The 20,999-nt window shown below is 42.1% G+C and overlaps 1 protein-coding gene across 1 annotated transcript in view; it reads right to left on the reverse strand.

The window, feature by feature from the left end:
* Positions 1–692: 692 nt before the first annotated feature.
* ALG14 (ALG14 UDP-N-acetylglucosaminyltransferase subunit) overlaps positions 693–20,999 on the reverse strand; it is a 152,592-nt gene continuing 132,285 nt past the window's right edge. The window contains exon 4 of the mRNA XM_004378792.2: positions 693–997. Coding sequence (XP_004378849.1) covers positions 767–997 — 231 coding nt within the window. The 3' untranslated portion in view covers positions 693–766. The remainder of the gene's footprint in view (positions 998–20,999) is intronic.

Raw genomic sequence — 20,999 nt, forward strand, 5'->3', positions numbered from 1 at the left:
GTGGGTTCAATAATTCCCTGGAATGATACACAGAATTCACAGAAAGTATCTATATTATAGCTACTGATTTATTATAACCAGAAAGGATGCAAATGAAAAGATGCATAGGGAGATGTCTGGGAGATGTCCCAGTGCAGTGCTTCTATTGTCACCAGGGATGTATGACTCTCCTGAGAGCAGATGTTCTCACCATCCAGGAAACCCCAGCTACTTCCATGCTCAGGGTCTTTTATTGGCTTCATTGCATAGTCATGATTAGGGTATCATTGAATATACATGATTGATAAAAACATGCTCCGCCTCCCTTTCTGATGTTGCAGACCAGGTGTAGCCCCCACTCATATGCACAAATTCTCAAGTGTTAACTGGTGGTTTTAGATAATGAAGTTGCTTCAACTCCTCAAGAAATTCCAAGGATTATCTCTTAGGAATCAAGAACAAAGGCCAGCTCTGTAAACTTTTACCTGGACCACAATAAAATGTTCCAAAAAAACCCCATAAAGGCCAACTTATTTTAGGTAAGATAATTCATTACCACACAAGAGGCATAAGTATTTAATGGTTACTGTTTATTGATGTTTGTTTTTATAAGAGAAATCTCAGTCTCGTCAGTGTGGTATCTGTGCACATTTCACTCCTCATCACCAATAATTCTCAGGACTTTCAGGAGCCTATTCATTAAACATGCAGGGTTTTTTTTTTTTTTTTCAGTTATAATAAATATTATTGTTGACTGCAAAATTCTAAAGAAGTAAGTTGTTGTTTGTCAAACAATTCGTCCAAAGTACACAGATTTGGGATACTTTTCCTTAAGAGTTGGCCATTGAACAACGAAGTAATCCGAGAGGTAATACAGAATCTTTCCGGACAGGGATAAAGTTTCCACTCGGCAGACACTTTCAACGTAGACAATGATCACTTTCTTTATTCCTAGTATCCCAAGGAGAAGGGCAGATAAACAGATAGGAACACATGTTCCTGGTCCGTTACACAACACCTTAAAAAAAAAAAAGGTGAAGGTCAAATTAAAGTACAGAATACCAATCTACACGAGGCATTTTGCATTAAGAACAGTCAGATCTTAGAGAGTTTTTAAAATTATTGTAAGTCTTGAATTATTCCTTGGGTCATCTTGGCTCTTCCACTTACATACTGTGTGACTTGGGTTAAATCAGTTAGCTTCTGTGTGCCTTGGCGGCCTCCCTGGTTGGTGGGAGGTGCCCAGCACAGTGCCTGGTGCTCAGTCAGCACTCATTGATAGGACTTGTGTTGCTGTTCTCCAACTGCTTTGGGGATCTTGAATGTCAGACAAATACCCAGCAAACAGATAAAATCAACTAAGATTCAATAGGCTTTCTTTCATGTACCAAGTTGTTCTTAATGATTTTTTTTAAATGATTTTTAAAATAGCTGGAGCACCGACATGTAAGATGTAGGAGAAAATGTCTTTAAAATACTAATTTCATAGAATATTTTTGTGGGATGTAGGATCATTTTAGGGGTTCAATACAACAAATGAGAAATTTGAGAGAAGGCTACCAAATGAATGAGATTTTCCCTCAGGGTTTTAATCTATGCTTGTAATACAAATGAGTTTTAATGCTTGTAAGTTCTGCTAATTTTTATAGGAGAAGCCTTCCTGCTACAGTGGTTAAAGCACTCAGCTGCTAACTGGAAGGTCGGCAGTTCAAACCCATCAGTCTGCTCCAGGGGAGAAAGATGTGGCAGTCTGCTTCCATAAAGATTTACAGTCTTGGAAACCCTATGGGCAGTTCTACTGGGTTGCTACGAGTTGGAATCAACTCAACAGTGATGGGTTTGGTTTGGTTTTGGAATTTTTATAGAAAGCCATCGGTAAAAAACAATTTAGCTGACTAACCTAACAAGATAAATAAAGATTCAATTCATAGAGCAGCTGCAAAGAATTCTTCTACGTCTTTTAAGAACATGAAAGGAAACTTATTTCACAGAACCATTGGTAAGAAAACTTATTATTTTCAGAAAGAAAAAACATTTTGCACAACATCTTAATCATATGCCCATGTTGACCAAATTAGTAAAACTTAATAAAACATTCTTGACTTCATAAACCAAAAACAAGAGGTTTGTAGTTGTCTCCACATGCCTATCTGGCATGATATACAGTGTCACATGATCTTTCCAACATAAGGTCCACAAAACTTATCAGACATCAGAGAACCTCAAGAGTTGGAAGGGTCCCCAGATAAACACTTTAATCATCCCATTATTTCAGGGACTCTCCTTGACAGACTTCCTGCCTCTGTGTGAACATGGTCAGGACTGCAAGGGGTCTGAAGAGGTCATCTGGTCTAAGCTCCACCCTCCCTGGAGGCGTGACTGCCTGGAATACCATTCAAAGAACTCTGGGAAGAGAGAGGGCAGGCAGCCTGTTCCACATGGAAGCCAATCTTATGTCTTCCTTAAAGCTCTCTGCTTGCGATTCAAATCCCCTTTTTCTCTTTTATGGAGAGCTTTTGTTTAGACTCTCCTCATGCTCTTGAATTATCCTGGTGGCGCAGTGGTGAAGCATTCACCTGCTAAACAAAATGTTGGCAGTTCAAACCCACCAACTGCTCTGCGGGAGAAAGATGTGGCAGTCTGCTTTAGTAGAGATTACAGCCTTGGAAACCCTATGGGGCAGTTCTCTGTTCTATATGGTTGCTATGAGTCAGAATTCAACTCCACGACAATGGGTTTGGTTTTGGTTTCTGGAAGCTGCTCCCTTTAATCTCCATTAAATTGCCCCTATAATCTTCGACACAGATCCTCAAGGCAGTAAACAGAAAGAAAACAGGACTGAGGATCCAGGGAACTGGATTAAACAAGCTGTGAATAGCCCTGTGACCTTAAGAAACACCAGTAACGATAATCACCATCTTGCCCTCACCACCACTATCAGCAACTCACTATGGTCAGGTATTGTGCTAAACATTTTACTTATTATTTTAAATTAGTTCTCATAGCAATCATTTGAGGTAAGTATTATTCTTTTGACAGATGAGGAAACAGGCACAGACAGATTGGGCAAGTTGCTTGATCACAAATTTAGGAAGTGGAGGAGTTATATTGCTTCAGGTCCTTTTTTTCCTATGTGACTAAGTTATCTAGAAAATGGGGAAGCTGGACTAAATGCCTTTCCCTGTCAGCTCCAGATTCTATAGTTCTACAACTCAAATTTGCATCTAGCTTGGTCTTAAGCTTAAATTGCAAATTTGCTCTGAATCATTTCAGTATTTAAGAAGTCTAAAAATCCTATTAATGCAAGGTTTTTCAAGAGCAGCACTACTGACATTTTGGACCAGATTTTTGTTGTAGGGGATAGTCCTGTGTATTCTAGGATGTTTAGCAGCATCCCTAACCTCTACCCACTAGATGCCAGTAGGTTACATAATAAAAAATATCTCTAGGCATTGCCAAATGTCTCTAGTTGAAAGCCACTGTATTAGTGTATTCCTTAATCCTTAGATAATTTGCATTGCTTTTCTCAATTTTCTTGCCCATAAAACAAAATAAAACCTACAGCAAAACTGGCCCCAACCTACCTGGAGCAAAGGAGAATGAAGAAGACCAAAGACACCAGGAAAATATTAGCCCAAGAGACAGAAAGGGTCACATAAACCAGAGACTCCATCGGCCTGAGACCAGAAGAACTAGACAGTACCCGGCTACCACCAATGACTGACCTGACAGGGAACACAACAGAGAATCCCTGATGGAGCAAGAGAAAAGTGGGGTACAGAACTCAAATGCTAGTGAAAAGATCAGACTTAATAGTCTGACTGAGACTGGAGGGACCCCAGAAGACATAGCCCCGGACTCTCTGTTAGCCCAGAAGTAAAACCATTCCCAAAGCCAACTCTTCAGACAAAGATTAGACTGGACTATGGGACATAAAGTGATAGTTGTGAAAAGAGTGCTTCTTAGCTCAAGTCGATAAAAGAGACTAAACGGGCAGCTCCTGTCCGGAAGCAAGATGGGAAGGCAAAAAGGGACAGGAACTGGTTGAGTGGACACGGGAAATCCGGGCTGGAAAGGAGGAGTGTGCTGTCACATTATAAGGGGAGGAGCTAGGGTCACACAGCAATGTGGGTATAAATTTTTGTATGAGAAATAGACGTGAACTGTAAACTTTCACTTAAAGCACAATTTAAAAAAAAAAAAAAACTACAGCAAAAAACAATGTAAGGATTGCTTGTTGGATCTTGAATGTCACAAAAATATTTTCGTATTTGTTGCCTTTTTAAAAAAAAATGCACATATCTACACGTGTGCATTTCAACATCTGGTTGATCCTCATGCTATGCTATGCATGCTATGCATTTATTGATAGACACATCTGTATACAGCATGGTGTCTTAGTTATCTATTGCTGCTATAACAGAAATATCACAAGCGGATGGATTTAACAAACAGAAATTTATTCTCTCACAGTTTAGGAGGCTAGAAGTCTGAATTTAGGGCACCAGCTCCAGGGGAAGGCTTTCTCTCTCTATTAGCTCTGGGGGAAGGTCCCTGTCATCAATCTTCCCCTGGTCTAGGTGCTTCTCAATGCAGGGACCCTGGGTCTAAAGAATGTGCTCTGCTCTTGGCTCTTCTTGCTAGATGGTAACGAACCCCGCACCCCCCCCAACCCCCGCTCAACTCTGTCTCCCATACCTCAAAAGAGACTGACTCAAGACACAACCTAACCCTGCCTCATTAACATAACTGCCTCTAATCCTGCCTTATTAACATCATAGAGGTTAGGATTTATAACACATAGGATAATTGCACCAGATCGCAAAATGGTGGAAAACCCACACAGTATTGGGAATCATCGCCTAGACAAGATGATACACATTCTTGGGGGACAGAATTCAATCCATAACACAGGAAAAATGATTGTCTTAGTCATCTAGTACTGCTATAACAGAAACACAAATGGATGGTTTTAACGAAGAGAAGTTTATTTCCTCACAGTTAAAGTAGGCTAAAAGTCCAAATTCAGGGCGTCAGCTCCAGGGGAAGTCTTTTTCTGTCGGCCTTCTTCTCTTCAGTGTTCCCCTGGACTAGGAGCTTCTCTGCACAGGGACCCCGGTCCAAAGGATGCGCTTTGCTCCTGGCACTGCTTTCTTGATGGTATGAGGTCCCCCTGTCTCTCTGCTCACTTCTGTCTTTTATATCTCAAGACGTTGCCTCAGGATACAATCCAATCTTGTAGACTGAGTCCTGCCTTACTAACACAACTGCCACCCATCCTCCCTCATTAACATCATAGAGGCAGGTTTACAACATACTGGAAAATCACGCAGTACCAGGAATCATGGTCTAGGCAAATTGATACACACATTTTTGGGGGACATAATTCAAACCATGACAATGATTAAGCATTGTTAGGCGAAGTACTAACAACCTGCCATAGATCAGAACTGGAGGCTGTTAGGGTAGAGTAGAAATTAAAGATATTTTGTTTTTCTCTGTTATATCTCTATATTTGGAGGCACCTTACTACAAAAGTCCCACATACAACAAAACTACAAAGCCATTAACCAAGAAGTAAAACAAACAAAAATGCTAACTAATCACAAGGAAAACCTAGGCTAAGGAAGGCTACTTTTAATTAAGCACAAGTTTTAACTGAGTTTTGCAGCCATCTAGGCACAAAATTTTTTTTTTTAAATTGTGGATTATGGGTTGTGGACATGTTCTTACTCAAGGAAGCATATCAGAGAGACTTATTCCAAGCACTGAACAAAAAAATATATTGAGAGACTTTGGGTAGAGATGATATTAAGCAATATAAAGGTTAGAACTGTCTTTTTAATTTCATAAGAAACACAGAAATATTCTTCAAATTTCCATTTCTTAAAGTATAAATTCTCAGTAAATATGGGGGCCATTGCCCTGGCCATCTTGTTTCCTCACTACTTTGTAAGCTCCTTATGAATAGGGTCTACTTCTAGGACAATCTGTACCCTGTGTTTGCTAAATTTTGCTGAAAGGAAGAAGGAAGGAAGTAAAGAAAGGAGACTGTGCCCTTTGTCAGACTTGATCCTGTTTATAACCCTATCATGAACACTTGTTACATTGTACTGTTATTGGCTGCCATGATGGCTGTAACTGATGGCTTTTTTTTTGCCATCCTACATCCATTCACCTTTTCCTCTCAGGAACCACTGTATCCCCTACTTAAATAAGCCTAGGAGTAGAGCTGGCTCCACACCTAGCTATAAGGAGAGACACATGACTCCAACCTGACCAGAGCACTGAATTTCCTTGCTGAAGTCACTGGTTCAGAGGAGGTCACACACTCCAGTCAGAAACCACAGGACATGATGGGACATTGCTGGGGCTTCTGAGAGAGAGGTGTCTTTTCCACTGTACTCAAACCTAGGAAGGTGTGGGCCTGGCACTGTTACATCTATCTTGCCGAGCTTGAGAATGAAGCTACCACAAAGTAGAGCAGTGCTGAGAGCCAAAGACAGGCCAGGTTTTGAAGGCAGCATTTCAGACCTATGAATCTAGCTGTGCCTGAAGGAAACCAGATCTATCCCTAGACTTGCCAGGTACGTGAGGAAATACATTCCACTTCTGCTTTTGCCAGTTCGAATCAGGACTCCTGTCACTAGCAATAAAAAGCATCCTAACTGGCACAGCTCTTTATTTTGTCTAACTCCTTGACTAGCCTCCGACCATCCTCAGCTCCAATCAGTAGGTGGTTCAATATGTGTCTGTTGGATAGATTAACAAATCAATAAATAACCTCCTGAGAGCAGGAAACCCAAGATGTACTAAAGGTAATGTAAGTTATGGGTCTAGAAAACAGAAAGAGTTCAGGGCTAATATAAATATTAAGTCATGAGGGTGGATGAGCCAGATCAAGGATCAGGAATAGCTACAAAAGGATTGTTATTCTGTAGATCTGGGTCACCACAGGCCAAAACCTGTTGGCTGAAACATAACATCTGCATGTATGAAGAGACATATTTAACTTGAGTAGTTTGAGCTCCACTCCTAGCCCGATAGGAACCCCACATACAGAATGTGGGCCAACACGAAGTTGAGGGTAATCCAAGAGTGAGCCTGTGAAGGTGATACCGAAAGCCAGATGGAGCTTACAACTAAGGCTTCAATCAGAAGAGGCAGAACAGAGAAGCAGAGTCCAACTCTGAGGCACTGGCCTGAAAATCAGACTTTCTGACAGCCTCTTGTTGGTAGAGGTGGAGGCTGGAGAGAGTTTATGAACCACAGAAATACAGCTGCAGGGAAGTTTTTAATTGCGCTCCCAGGGCCATGGATGAGGCTACAGAATGGGAGCCCACTGTCAAAGCTGAGCTGGCTTGGGCAGGGTAGCCTATATGGAAGCCACAGGCCCTATCAAAATCAACACTGCTGTAATATAGGATATTGATTGCACTATGCAGACAGGTAAATGGAGAGATGAAGAAGGGAGCAAACAATGAGGTATAGGACTAGTCAAGAGACACAGGAAGAAGAAGAGCTTGGTTGTAAGGCTTAGTAGGAAGCAAAGTCAGATTAGGTGCTTTAAGAATGATTAAAGAAAAAAGAGGAAAACTATAGGCCATCTGGCTTAGCCTTTGCCCAAAGGTGTATCAAAGACAAATGAGATGATTGCAGCCAGTAAAGGTACAAAGACAGAGGCAGAGATCTTCAAATTTGGCCAAGAGAAGAGTAATGCAAACTTCAGAGATGGCTATTTCAGTAAATCAGTGGGCTATGCAGAGGGCAGGGGAAGAGGGAGCAGGCTGCGGGGAAGGGAAAGCTAAGGTAGTATGGGGAAAGGCTTTATTCTTTATCTTTTTTTTAGAATGGAATGTATGGTTTATATGTGAATATAAAGGTCAGCGGGAACAAACTGGTGGTGAGGGAGGAACTGATTATATAGAAATGGGTGAGGAAAGAAGTCCTTTCAATACCAGGGAGAACAGGTGAGGATTCACATAGTGTTTGGTTTATGAGGGAATCCTTGGGCAATGCAAATGGTTAAGCTCTCAGCTGCTAACCAAAAAGGCTGGTGGTTCAAGGCTGCCCAGAGGCACCTTGGAAGAAAGTCCTGGAGATCTACTTCCAAAAAATCAGCCACTGAAAACTCTTGGAGAACAGTTCTGCTCTGACACACATGGGTCGCCATGAGCTGGATTTGACTTGACAGCAACTAGTTTTTGTTTCTGGTTTGGTTTATGGGAGGTTGGTCTGGGAAAAACCATATTCTGAGAACATGACAAAGTATAAAAATAATTCACCCTCAAAGGTTTTTCTTTTAAATGTAAATAACTTTTCAGCTCATTGTGAAAAATACAGAAAAGAAAAAAGAAAAAGTAACCTTTTCAAATCAGATTAAGGGTGTATTCCCTTATAATTTATGTCTTTATATATATGCTTATATTTCAATACAAAATATATTCATATAAACACATACATAATTGTGACAGCTTATATATAAAGTTCTTTTTAGTTATATTTTCTTGTGTCTTTAAAATATATATTTAAAATCCATAGTTTTTAATGTCTGCATAGATTTAATCCTATGGCTATTGCATAAATCACTTAACCATTCCTTTATTAGAAATTTAGGCTGACTCTTTTTTCCTTCCTTCTTTCCTTCCTTTTGCTATTCTAAATCAAGCTGTGATGAACATCTTTGTATACAAATCTGTGACCCGTACGGTTTTAATTTTGAACTATGTTCCATAACAATGTTCCAGAGTTCTTGCTGAGACAGAGGTTTTAAGAAACAGCATCAAGGATTTAAGGAAGCTGTAGAAAGTTTAATAAAACAACTGTCCCTGTCTGGGATGGGCCAGGTGGTCTTTTTGTTTTGTTATGTTTCCTGCCTGGAATGCTTAAGCAATTTCCCACTGTATGAGTTGTGGCAGCAGGCAGAGCCCATCTCACAGGAGAAGCGGGATACTCCTTTCCAGGCCCACCTTTGTGGCTAGCTAGTGCATGCGCTGGTAACTAGACCTCACAAGGAGCTAGTGGTGCAGAGACACAGGGCTGGAGGAGAATCTGTTCTGGGGGCAAGGGTAACCATGTCCAGTGCCAGCACTGCTGTCTGAAGCATCCACTGTCCAGTAGTGGTGGTGGCAGCACTGTGTCCTCAACCAGCTCTATGATGAGATTTTAGCCATGGTTCTAGCTGCTCAGCTCCCACTTTGCCCCGCCATGTTTTCTAAGCCCATTTCTCTAGCTTTCCCAGTGATTCTGTCAGCCCTTGATAGATCTTTCATTAAATTCTCTTTCTGTTTCAATCAGTGAGAGTGGATTTCTATAGTTGCTATCAAGAACCCTGCCTGGTACAGGAAGAACAAAGATGTCGAGGGTAGCAAATGCAGACTTACGGAAGGAAGGGATCACGTTAGAACAGTCATAGGATTTCCTCAGGCAGGGCTAAGGGCACTGGGTGATGAGCACAGGAAGAAACAGGGTAAAACATGGTGAGGATTATGCAGCAACAAGAGACGGGGGGAGTCCTTTAGGGTATGGAAAGAACACGTAAAAGGCCTCATTCAGAAGAGGAGCAGGGTAAGAGCCTCAGAACACTGGAGAAAGAAGCATCTGAGAGTAATCAAGGGAGCAAGGAAGAAAACGCAGTTGGAGGGCAGGTGGTCTCTACCATGTGAAGGCTGGAGTCAGAGGGCTGGGACGCTGCAGGGAAGCCTGAGGAAAGGCAGAGCTAGATGTCCGGGATCAGTGGCAGTGGACGGCAGTAAGGAAAGGATGCGTAGCACATGGGGATGACGTATTCACTTGGCTCACATTATGGCATGGAGCATTTCTTCTTTTTTATGTATATTTAATCATCTGAGCAGTAACAGTTAAATAGAAATATCTAAATATAAAGACCAGGATGAAATAACCAAATAAATTCTAAATGCTTGAACTCACTATTTATGAACCTCATGATCTTTTTCAGTTCTATTGCTAACAGAATTTTCAGAGTTGTCATCATGGTATATATAGCATTTTGAGTGCTACTTTTCCACTTAAATAACTACTTCCATTCCATGCTTTTACATAGTCATTAGTCACTCTATTGCATGAACACACTATTGTTCACCTGGCCACTTCCCTACTTCTCTTTATTCAGACATACATAGTCTTTCTTCCTTTAAACCATAAAAAAATTATAAGTTTTTCTATTTAGGCTAATATTTTAAGGTACTAAATTTATTGTTGGCTTCTCAAATATCCAGTTACTTCTTGCATTTTGCTTGGTTATAATGCAAGAAACTTTCCCCAATTTAATCAATAGTAAAATTTGGTCCCGTAGGATCTCGCCCAGTTGATAAGCTCCCTACACTGACACGCCATCACTGATGACTACTATTTGGCAAGACTATTCCTACTCATTGTGCCTTCACATACACCAGCAAGAGGCTGAATACCATGGCGCTGAAGGGCAAGGGCTTCGCAATCACACAGACCTGGGCTGGCTGCTTAACATCCCTGTGCCATGGGAGAATTTACCTATCCATTTTATGCCTCAGTTTCCCATTTATGGATTCATTCATTCAAGAAATCTTTATTGGGCAACAATAATAACACGAGGCACTGTTCTGGGCATTAGGGATATATTAGTGAACAAAAGTCCCTGCCCTCACAAAGTTTACATTCCATGGGGTAGGCAGGAAATAAGGGAGACATTTATGAACTTATAAAGCAGGATAAAGGGACAGGGTGATACTGAAGTCAAAGGTCTTTCCAAGAAGCTGACTTGTGAGTGAAGAGCTGAATGAAATGAGAGAATGAGCCCTTTGGATATCTGGTAGAAGAGCCTGCTAGGCAGAAGGAACAGCAAGAAGAAAAGGGTGGTTGGGGTCAGTGACCAAAGAGGATATTGATGAGAAATGAATTCACAGAGGTAGCCAGGGACTAGCTCATACAGGGCCTTATAGGCTGCCTTAGTTATCTAGTGGTGCTATAACAGAAATACCACAAGTGGGTGGCTTCAACAAACAGAAATTTAGTTTCTCACATTTCAGAAGACTAGAAGTCTGAATTCAGAGGGCTGGATCTAGGGGGAAGGCTTTTTCTCTCTGTCGGCTCTGGAGGAAGGTCCTTGTCTCTTCCGCTTCTGCTTCCTGGTTCCCTGGAGATCTCCTTGTGTCTGGGCATCTATCTTACCCCATCTCTGCTCACTTGCTTGCTTGTTTAATCTCTTTTATATCTCAAAAGAGACTGACTCAAGACACACCCTATACTAATCCTGTCTCATTAACATAACAATTACAACCCATTCCTAAATGGGATAATAAACGCAGGTATAGAGATCAGGATTTACAACACATATTTTTTGGGGACACAATTCAATCCATAGCATAGGCCATATTAAAGACTTTACCATTTAATTCTAAGTATGACTGGAAGCCGCTTGAAGATTGAGAACAGGAGGGTAACATGATCTAACTTAGTCTTATAAGGATCAGTCTGGTCGATGTGTGAAGGGTAGCCTGCTGGGGGCAAGAGTAGACAAGGGGGCTCAGTGAGGTTCTGCTGTGGGCTCTTCAGTGACAGAAGACGATACCTAAGAGTAGGGGTATCAGTGAAGGAGACAGAGCATATTATAGGTCCTGATAAAAGCAAGTGAGTAGCTTTGGGAGTAGAGAATGAAGGCAATCTCTTACAACTGCTATTTTCTCAGTAAAATAAGAAGCAAGGTCATTAACTAGGTTTGGGAAGTTTGAGAAAGGAAGGCATCAGGTAGTTGACAGTGAGACAGTGAACTGACTAGGAAACAGTGCTGAGGGCCCACTTTTAGTTTGTGGCATAAATTCAAGGAAAGTTCAACTGGCATGGCTGGGTCGTTTCTCCAGCTGTTTGGCTGCTCAGGTGCATACACAGAAAAGATGAAGAGTTGGATTTAACCAGAGTTGGAATTCTGTCACCAAAGAATGACTATGGGGGATGGGGGAGTACAAGACTGTTGAGGAAGGGAAGTGATTGTAACAATGAACCATAGGATTTAGGCTGGGTAAAGAGAAAAGTAAGGAGCCCTGGTGGTAAAATGGTTAAGCACTGGGCTGCTAACTGAAAGATTGGCAGTTCTACTCTGTCAAATGGGGTTCTATGAGTAGAAAATGGACTCAAGAGCACCTAAAACAATAACAAAGAGAAAAGTAAGGGTCAGGGAGAAGAATGGGATAGTAAGAAAGGTGTTGGGTGGGTAAAGGCGCCAGAGGGAGCAAAGAACTGCTGGAATCAGGGTACTGAATGGATGGGGGGTAGTGGTCAGAGAGTGGGACGCTTGACATGGAAATTTCAGAGGTAGTGTAGAAACTGGCAATGATAAGATGGAGAATGTGACCATGGGAGTGGATGGCTGAGGTATGGTGGACAGTAAGATCTTCAGGGGTGCACTGGCCAAAGAGCTGAGAAGCCAGGGCACTGGATGGATCATCTGCAGGAGCACTGAAATCATCAAGAATGAGGACAGAGGAAGTGAGCATAACATAGGGAGTCTCAATGAATGAGAAATAATGTGAGGCTGGTAAATGATCGCACAGTGTAGTGAGTTTGAATGGTATGTGTTTCAACGGAAAAGGAACGTTTTAGAGAGGAGGGAAGTGGGCAACGAAGAACAAGGACAACTTTTTCCCACTTTCAGAACGAGTGGCACGTGGTATGTGGGAGAAAAACCGGCCAAACTTGAGAGGGTATTGAGGAAATAGTGTTCTCTGGGTAAAATCAGGTATGCTGGAGCCAGAGGGAGAAAGGAGATGCAGATTTTGTGAACTGAGGTGTGAGTTACTAAAGATCAATGGAAGAGTTTGGAGGGTGGGAACTTGAAACAAATTATAGTTTAACAGTCATTATATCCAGGTAAAACTCTATCTCAGGGGCTTGAACTTCTTCTGGTGAATAATGTAAACAAAGATCTAGGGCAAGATGAGATTGGTCCTTAAAATGATCTTAGCAGGAGGTAGATAATCAGTTCTAATTATATTCTCCTCCTCAGGAGTTTATAGTGGTGAGGCAGAGAAAGTTAGAAGTGGGGGAATGGTAATCCAACCAGAAACAAATATGACGTGGGACATCTACTTAATAGAGTTGCTGTGGGGGTTAAATAAGATAATATATATAAAGCATTTAGCATAGTTCTTGGCCAAGGGTAAAAATTCAATAAATTGTAGCCGTTATTATAATCCATCCAAAAGTAAAGTAGTATACTTGTGACATTTTTCAAATTCTTAAGAGATCAGTGTGATAGAAAGGCCAAAGTCTCATGACATATAGAGAGATTATGTGTGTTGATCCAATCTTGCCCTCAAATCCTGTCACTCTGTCACAGGCATGACAGCAACCTCAGGTGATTTATCCTACCCTTCACAGGACACTGATAACAGGTGACCCAATCATCCCTTTTGGTCTCCTTATGGTCCAGTCATAATTTTTACTCTGCCTGATCAACTACAAGTGACTCTTAGAATAATAAATAACAGAAGGAGCCTGACCACCAAGAGCAGATTTTCTGGCTTTCCACAGATGGTGGATGACTAAAGCTTCCCCTGCTCCCACTGCTCGGGATCTGAGGTGACCTTGTCGTATACTACTCAGTCTGTGGCCAAATGGCCTTGAACAAGCCTGATGATCTAAAGAGTCTCATCCTGTTCATTTCAAACAAGAGTTGGCTCTTTTGCCCTTGCATGGGAAACTAGACTTCTCAACCTTATGACCATCTTGACTTATTAGATTTGGGCTGAGATACAGGGGTGGTAGCTTAATAATTAGTGCAGACTCTTTGGTAACAGTATTACCCAGATACCAGGCTCCAGTGCTCCCCCCTCCCACCCCATCCCACAACTCAGGGACATCCAACTGTGGTTTCAACGCATGTTAGTAACATCCTACAGACCCAAGGCTCTCTCTACACAGCTTGGACACTCCATACATGTTGGTGGCTGATTCCCCAACTGTAAGTGTAGGGTAGGCAAAAGAGCTCAGAGGTTGTCAGTGCCCACTCTGTTTCATCATTAACAACAGCAAAAAGATAAAATAAAAAAATTGTTTTCTTTTTTTGTCTGAATGGTCAGGCTATGCCTGCTTTGCATGTTCATTATAGACCAATGTCAGGCTAACCACACATTGTTTTCCTAACCTTCCTGGCTGTGCTACTTTCAGTTGAGGAAATTGAATCTTTGAGTTTTCCTGTCCCCGGGACCAAATGGCCAAAGTGACGATTTCCTGCCTTCTTGGTCTTTTTTTGTTTTTATTGTATTTTCAACCCTCTGAAATGTTTTCACAGAGGTCTTTGAACCCTAGTAATCCAGTGTTTTTTCCTTTTGTTTTCCTGACACCCTATATTAAGTGGATCTCCCAGAATTACAGATTGCTAGAGCTACACGGAGCCTCAGGGAGTCATTTAGTTCAGCTTGAGAAGAAACAGGAAGACATTAGCATTTACTGGACACCTACTACTTGCCAGCCGCAGAGCCTAAGCATATCGTTTTGCATAAATACCTCATTTAAACCTTACAACAGCCCTCTAAGATAAGTGTTGCTCTCTTCATTTGTTTCCGACAAGGAGATTAAGGCATACAAAAATTAAGTGAGGTACCTATCTAAAAGGAGCCCTAGTGGTGTAGTGGTTAAGCGCTCGGCTGCGAACCGAAAGGTTGGTGGTTCAAACCCACCAGCTGCTCCATGGAAGAAAGACATAGCAGTCTGTTTCCATAAAGATGACAGCTTTGGAAACCCTATGTGGGCAGTTCTACTCTATCCTATAGTGTTGCTATGAGTTGGAACTGACTTGATAGCACGCAACAAGAACCTAAGCCCACACAGCTAGCTAGTGGCTGAGCCGAGACTCAAATCCAAGCTTTCTAAAGACTAGCCCAAGGTTCTCCTCTCTCCTATACTCTCACTGTCTTGGACCTGTCAACTGGATCCAGCCTTAGTTGGAAGTGGGTTTGAAGGCAAGGAGGGCTCCAAGGCAGATTATGATATAGAGAGTTTAACTAAAGGTGAAATTCTGGTAATTGTTATTAAAATTTTATAGCTTTAATAGAGAAATCAGTGGCAGATTTTAACAGGCCACTGAACTAAAATAGATTAACAAAGCCTACTAGCAGAGAAAACAGGGAAATGGTTAACATTTTCAAAAGAAAAGGGAGTATCCTTTTTAAACAGGAAGAACTGGCTTGAATTCAAAGTAATTATGTAACTCTTGACTTCTGTCAAAGCCCTCTCCCGCAGGTAAGTGATATTTCCCCATGACCCTTCCTCAACCTTTTTTACATGTACCTACATATTAAATGTCTATCTTGCTGAACTGAAAACTGGTCAGCAGTTTTCCTAAGATATCGTACATGCAGATTATTTTTGTAGTGTATAAAAAGGCTTAAGAACTTTTAGGTAGGATTATCTGATTCCTTAAGTTTGAGTCAAAAGGATACATAAAAATCTTGCTTATGAGATTCTGGTAGTGTGTGTGTGTGTAAGAGAGATAAAGAGAAGGAAAAAGCGACAGACACACATACATTAAGATAGACAATGAAACAGAAGAAAGAAGATAGAGTCTGACAAATTTAGATCCATTAAGTAGCTCTACTCTTCGTGTGGTGAAAGAACGTGGCCAGACAAAGGTGGATTCAATGCTTTGAATACTGTCAAGGCCCATTAGAGGCACACGCTTCACTCTGAGCATTCAGGCTTTCAAGGTTGTTTTCCTTTAAGTGTCCACATACATTTCCCCAAATCCTAGCAATGGTGCCACCTGATTCCATCAGTAACTTGCAGAAGCAGAATGACACTGTCTGTCAAAATCAAGTTTTTTTTTTTTTTTTTTGAGGTTTTTACTGACATCAAGCTTAGCTGTGCCTATCCCGCCCACATCCCCAGTGAGTCTTTGAGTTTTGTTAAATATGTTTGGCTGTACTAATGACTTCCTCCTATAATACTCAAAAGACAGGCACATTGGTAGGCTCTTGGGAAAACAATGAGTTTATCCCAGTTCCATTCAGACAAGATTCCATTTAATCCACAGAGTAGAGATGATATGCTAGTGTTTCTCAAAGTGTGGCACACAGGCCCACATGTCATATGTACCCAGGGGTAAGAAAAAACAAAACAAAACCTGTTGCCGTCAAGTGGATGCCGACTCAGAATGACACTACAGTCACCCGGGGGTAGTTGTCAAAAATGTAGATTCTTTCTAGATCTGAATCTCTGGGCCAGAGTCCAGAAACACGCATTTTAAACAAGATGCTTGGGTGAATCTGGTACACACCAGGGCCTGAGCCTGAGAACCTTTGCTGTACACTACAAGAAGGGGGCTAGCAATCTTCAAACAGGGCTCACCCATCTACATTCTATTCCTGCTAAAGGGGTCTGTGTGTGCTAAAGGAGAAAAGAAAGAGAAGAAGGAGATGTGGCTATTGGTGGTCCACCAGAGGCCATTCTCTCTTGTCCTGCTGAAAATCACTCTGGGGTCAAGCAGCCCAGCTGAACTCACCTAGAGTGGCTTTTCAGTGAGCCTTACGTTCCCAGCAGCAGAGAGAACTGCCAGGAACTGGGGAACCCAGCCAGGCACCCCTCCCTCTGTGGCCAGTCATCTCTTAGAATGCAGGTATCACTGGGAAGAGTCATATCTTAAGGATTAGAAGTTAGCTCCTTAACTATATGTTAATGCTTTTTAAAAAAGGGATTAGCTGACAGCATTCCGAGAAAAAGGACAGGATAAGGGAAGGCACCTGAGGGGTACGAGGACAGAAAGGGATATTAATAGAAGAAGCCCTGGTGGCTCGGTGGTTAAGCACTTGGCTGCTAACCTAAAGGTCAGTGGTTCAAACCCACCAGATGCTCTGCGGGAGAAAGATGTGGCAGTCTGCTTCTGTAAAGATCACAGCCTTGGAAACCCTATGGGGCAGTTCTACACGTGGGGTCACTATGAATCTGAATCAACTCATAGCAATGGGTTTGGTTTTTGGTTTGGTGAAGCAGCATATCCCCTGCTACTCAAAGTCATCTTAACTGCCATGGAGTACCACCCCTGCCAAAAGAGCCTCTCTGGAGCCGTGGCTTGTTGCATGCTGCTTGGCATTACAACCTGGGTCTTATTTGAGGAGATGAGGGCTGGACAAGCAAGGCCTCAATGGGAGGAGGGGGAAGAAGAGGCTCGTTTATCAGTAGCACCCGAGCAACTCTGCCAGAATTGTCTCAAGAGCAGGGGCAACAGGTTTTAAGCCAGCAAGTAATCTGGAAACGTCTTGCCTGACCAAAAGCCAAATTTTAAGGAAAAGATTTCTTGGTCACTATGGTAAAAATACCAAACCTTCAAGTTTTCTGATTCAAATATGAAGTCCCTGTTTCTTAAAACAATAAGTTCTGTCTAACTGTAAATAAGGAGTCCCTGGGTGGTGCCAACAGTTAATGCACTTGGCCGCAAACTGAAAGGCTAGTGGTTCGAGTCTACCCAGAGGCACCTCAGAAGAAAGGCCTGATGATCTACTTCTGAAAAATCAGCCATTGAAAACCCTATGGAGGACAGTTCTACTTTGACACATAGGGGGTCGCCATGAGTTGGAACTGACTTGATGGCAATCATTCTTTTATTTCTTTTCCTTTTTTTTAAATTGTAAATAAGATGGAATATTTGAGGCATTGATAGTCCAGGGAAAGGACAGTGATTGAGAGTATAGACTCTGAAGCCAGACTGCCTAGGACTGAATCCTGGCTCTACCACTTTCTACCTGAGTAACACTGGGCTAATTATTTCAACTTTCTGTGCCTCAGTTTCCTCATCGGGTTACAGTGAGGATTAAGTGAGGTAAGGTCTACAAAGCACTTAGAACACAGCACGGCCCATTTGTATGTTTGCTGCTATTATTCTTAGTCTCTCTGCCTAGGGCTGCCTCACAACAAACACCAAAAGATGAGTCTTAGAGCTGAAGGGGGAAGAGAATCTTTGTGGCATGTGTGTGGCTGACGTTCTTTCAAGACAAACAATGGCTCTTTTGACTGAACTACAGCCTTCCCTCTTCCCACAAACCCTGCTGAGGGCATTGCTGGGCCACAGTCCAAGCATCTTCTGTTGGGGCAGCAGGTTCCCAGGTCCTCTGTAAGAGCCTTTTAAGGGAACAGGAGGTAAGAGATAGAGAAGACTAAACCCCCATTTTGTATAGTTCAGCTAATAGAGTAAATATAATACACCACGTTACTTACTGGTAGGGCTTCTCAGGGCAAGATTTAAAATAAAATTCTGTGAGAGGAACAGTCCATTCTAGAGTTTGAAACAGAATTATCTTAACCTGGATTAAATCGCACTTCCTGAGTCTGACAGAGCGTTTCCAGGGAGAGTAAATGCTCTGCAGCCTTTAATGCCACTTGCCTATTGTTGTCCTTGACTCCTACCTCCACTGGCTGCCTAACCCCATTCAGCCTTCCCTGCCAGCCTCCCACCGTCTGGGCCTGAAACCAAAACCGGGCTCTCTTAGGTTGTGGGAAGTGTCAGCAACAGGCAAGTCTGGAGGGGAACTAGAGCAAGCACTCACACATGTGACAGCCACTCACTTTAAATTTGATGTTAATTATAATCAAGTAAGGAGTCTGTGGTGGTGCAACAGGTTAAAAGCACCTGGCTGCTAAATGAGAGGTTGGAGGTTCGAGTCCACTCAGAGGTCCCTCAGAAGAAAGGCCTGGCGATTTATGAATTACAAATCAGCCATTGAAAACCCTATGGACCACACAGTTCTACTCTGACACACATGGGGTCTCCATGAGTCAGAATCCACAGCAACTGGTAAAGTAATCAAGTTATGTTAAAATCCACATTGCAATTCCAATAACTACCACCAGCCCATTGCCTGGGTTGTTTCATCTGTATAACTCTATTAAGAACTTATGAATTCAATAGTTATGTCCCGAACACAAGAGTGGCACAGTGCAGTGGAATAGAGTATGGACTCTGTAGTCTCAGGCTACCTGGGTGTCAATCCTGTCTCTGTTGTCAGACATTGGGCAAAGTCAATTTTTTCCCTCATGCCCTGATTGTCTTATCCACAAAATGGGGACAAACATGGCCAGTAACTTACACGGCTGTTGTGAAGATGAAGTGAATTAATACACTCAAGATATTACAATGGTGCTTGGCATTTTTCTTGGCACTAGGCCCTGGAAAGATGAGAGAGCCACCAGGAAGCTTACCGTCTAGAAATGTGATACTGCATTCAGCTATGGGGTACCTGCAGAAATTGTTGATTCACTGTTGGGTTTCTAGCGGCACTGTCAAATTTAACACCTTTAATATCTTTACAAAATATGTCAGAAAAAACAGTGTTTATGTTCAATGCTTCTGTTAACGTGAAAAAAAAGTTTTACAACATTCCATTAGTTAAAAAACTCCCCACTTCAATACTGGGAGTCTTTAAAAACTATTAAATGCAGGGAAAAGCTTCAGTCTTTAAACAAATAAAGAAAAACATTTTTTCACTGTTTTAGGTAATCACTTATAAAACTTAATAAAAGTGTTTGCTCACCATGGATATGCACAATAATGTCATGTTATGAGGGGCACAGAGTGTGAAGTCCAATCAAGAAAAACTTTTAGACAAAATACAGATAGAAAAGAGTGAAATTAAGATCACGGATTGTTCTGAAGCCATAAAATCTTCCTTTCTTTCCCCTTTCACCCTGGAGCAGTATTCATTAATCGTTTCTTGTCCACTGTTTTGAGACCCTTATTTTAAATTCTAGAAGTTCTTGTAACGTCCTGTAACAACAGACTACAAGGTGGGAGCCTGGACCAGGGCTCTAGTTCCCTCCATCCTGGGCAACTAAGGCAAAGCAGAATGCAATTTTAAAAACCCAAAGAAAATAAAGGCATAGTCTACAATAGTTAAAAAAAAAAAAAAACAAACAAAAAAAAACCTACCTAAGTATCCAATTAAGTACTTTTGTTAGATATGCTTTTTGGGAAAAAGTGAATTAGGGCTTCAGGCGCTTTATTTTAATGGTTAGACGTAATTATGCAGGAGGCACCGGAGACTCTACAAAACCCTGGCATTTGCGAAAGCACACCACCCCCAAATGTCCCCAACACATTGACTCGCTTCTTTTTCCATCCCCTCCTTCCTACCCCTCCGCTATCTTTCTTTCTAGTCAGTGAAAAGCAAATCTCTCTGCTACACTACACCCTGCAACTTTAACCTGTCAGGGGATTCCCTGTTCAGCTTCCACCAAGGGCCAGGTCAGCCTCTCCTCTCTCTGGTCAAGTCCCTCTCCCCTTTTGTCTCCACTGTTTTTTCCCGTGCTAACCCTCTAGTCCTGGTAGGGAAGGGCCTCTGGCAGCACTGTCATTTGAAATCTCACCATTTTAACTGTAGGAAATGGCCCTCCTATCTGTTCTTTCCCCTGCCTTCTCCCCATCCCTCAACCCATTAAGTCTCTATTTGGCCTTCATCCTCCTTTTGTTGGTCTTCAGTTCCTTGCCATGCCCCTTTTCTGCTCATGCTGCTTGTTCTATCCTAACGCTTTTCTCTTGTCACCTTTTAACCCAAGCCCTACCCAGCCCACTCCTGAAACCTCCTAACCTAGGCCCTGACCTCCACTGCCCCTACCTGGTATGCCCCCCTTCACCTGGCTCACCTAGAGCCTCCTACTTGCTTTCTTGGCCTTGTCCCCTCTCACTCTGATTCACTCTCTACACTGCTGCTAGATGACTTTTTCCTAAAGTATAAATCTGATCATGTCATCATTTATCGTCAGTGGTTTCCTGTTGCCGTGAAAATAAAGCAAAAAAAAAAACCAAAGACCAAACCTGTTGCTGTCGAATCGTTTCTGACTCATAGCGATCCTATAGGACAGAGCAGAACTGCCCCCACAGGGTTTCCAAGGAACAGCTGGGGGATTCAAACTGCCAGCCTTTTGGTTAGCAGCTTGAGCTTTTAACCACTGCACCATCAGGGCTCCAAATAAAGCCCAAACACCCTGAATTTAAAAAGTTCTGTCCTAAAATTCACTATCTACACTGTTTAGTTCCC

Source organism: Trichechus manatus, unplaced genomic scaffold (assembly GCF_000243295.1).
Source record: "Trichechus manatus latirostris isolate Lorelei unplaced genomic scaffold, TriManLat1.0 scaffold00058, whole genome shotgun sequence".
Taxonomy (NCBI): Eukaryota; Metazoa; Chordata; class Mammalia; order Sirenia; family Trichechidae; genus Trichechus; species Trichechus manatus.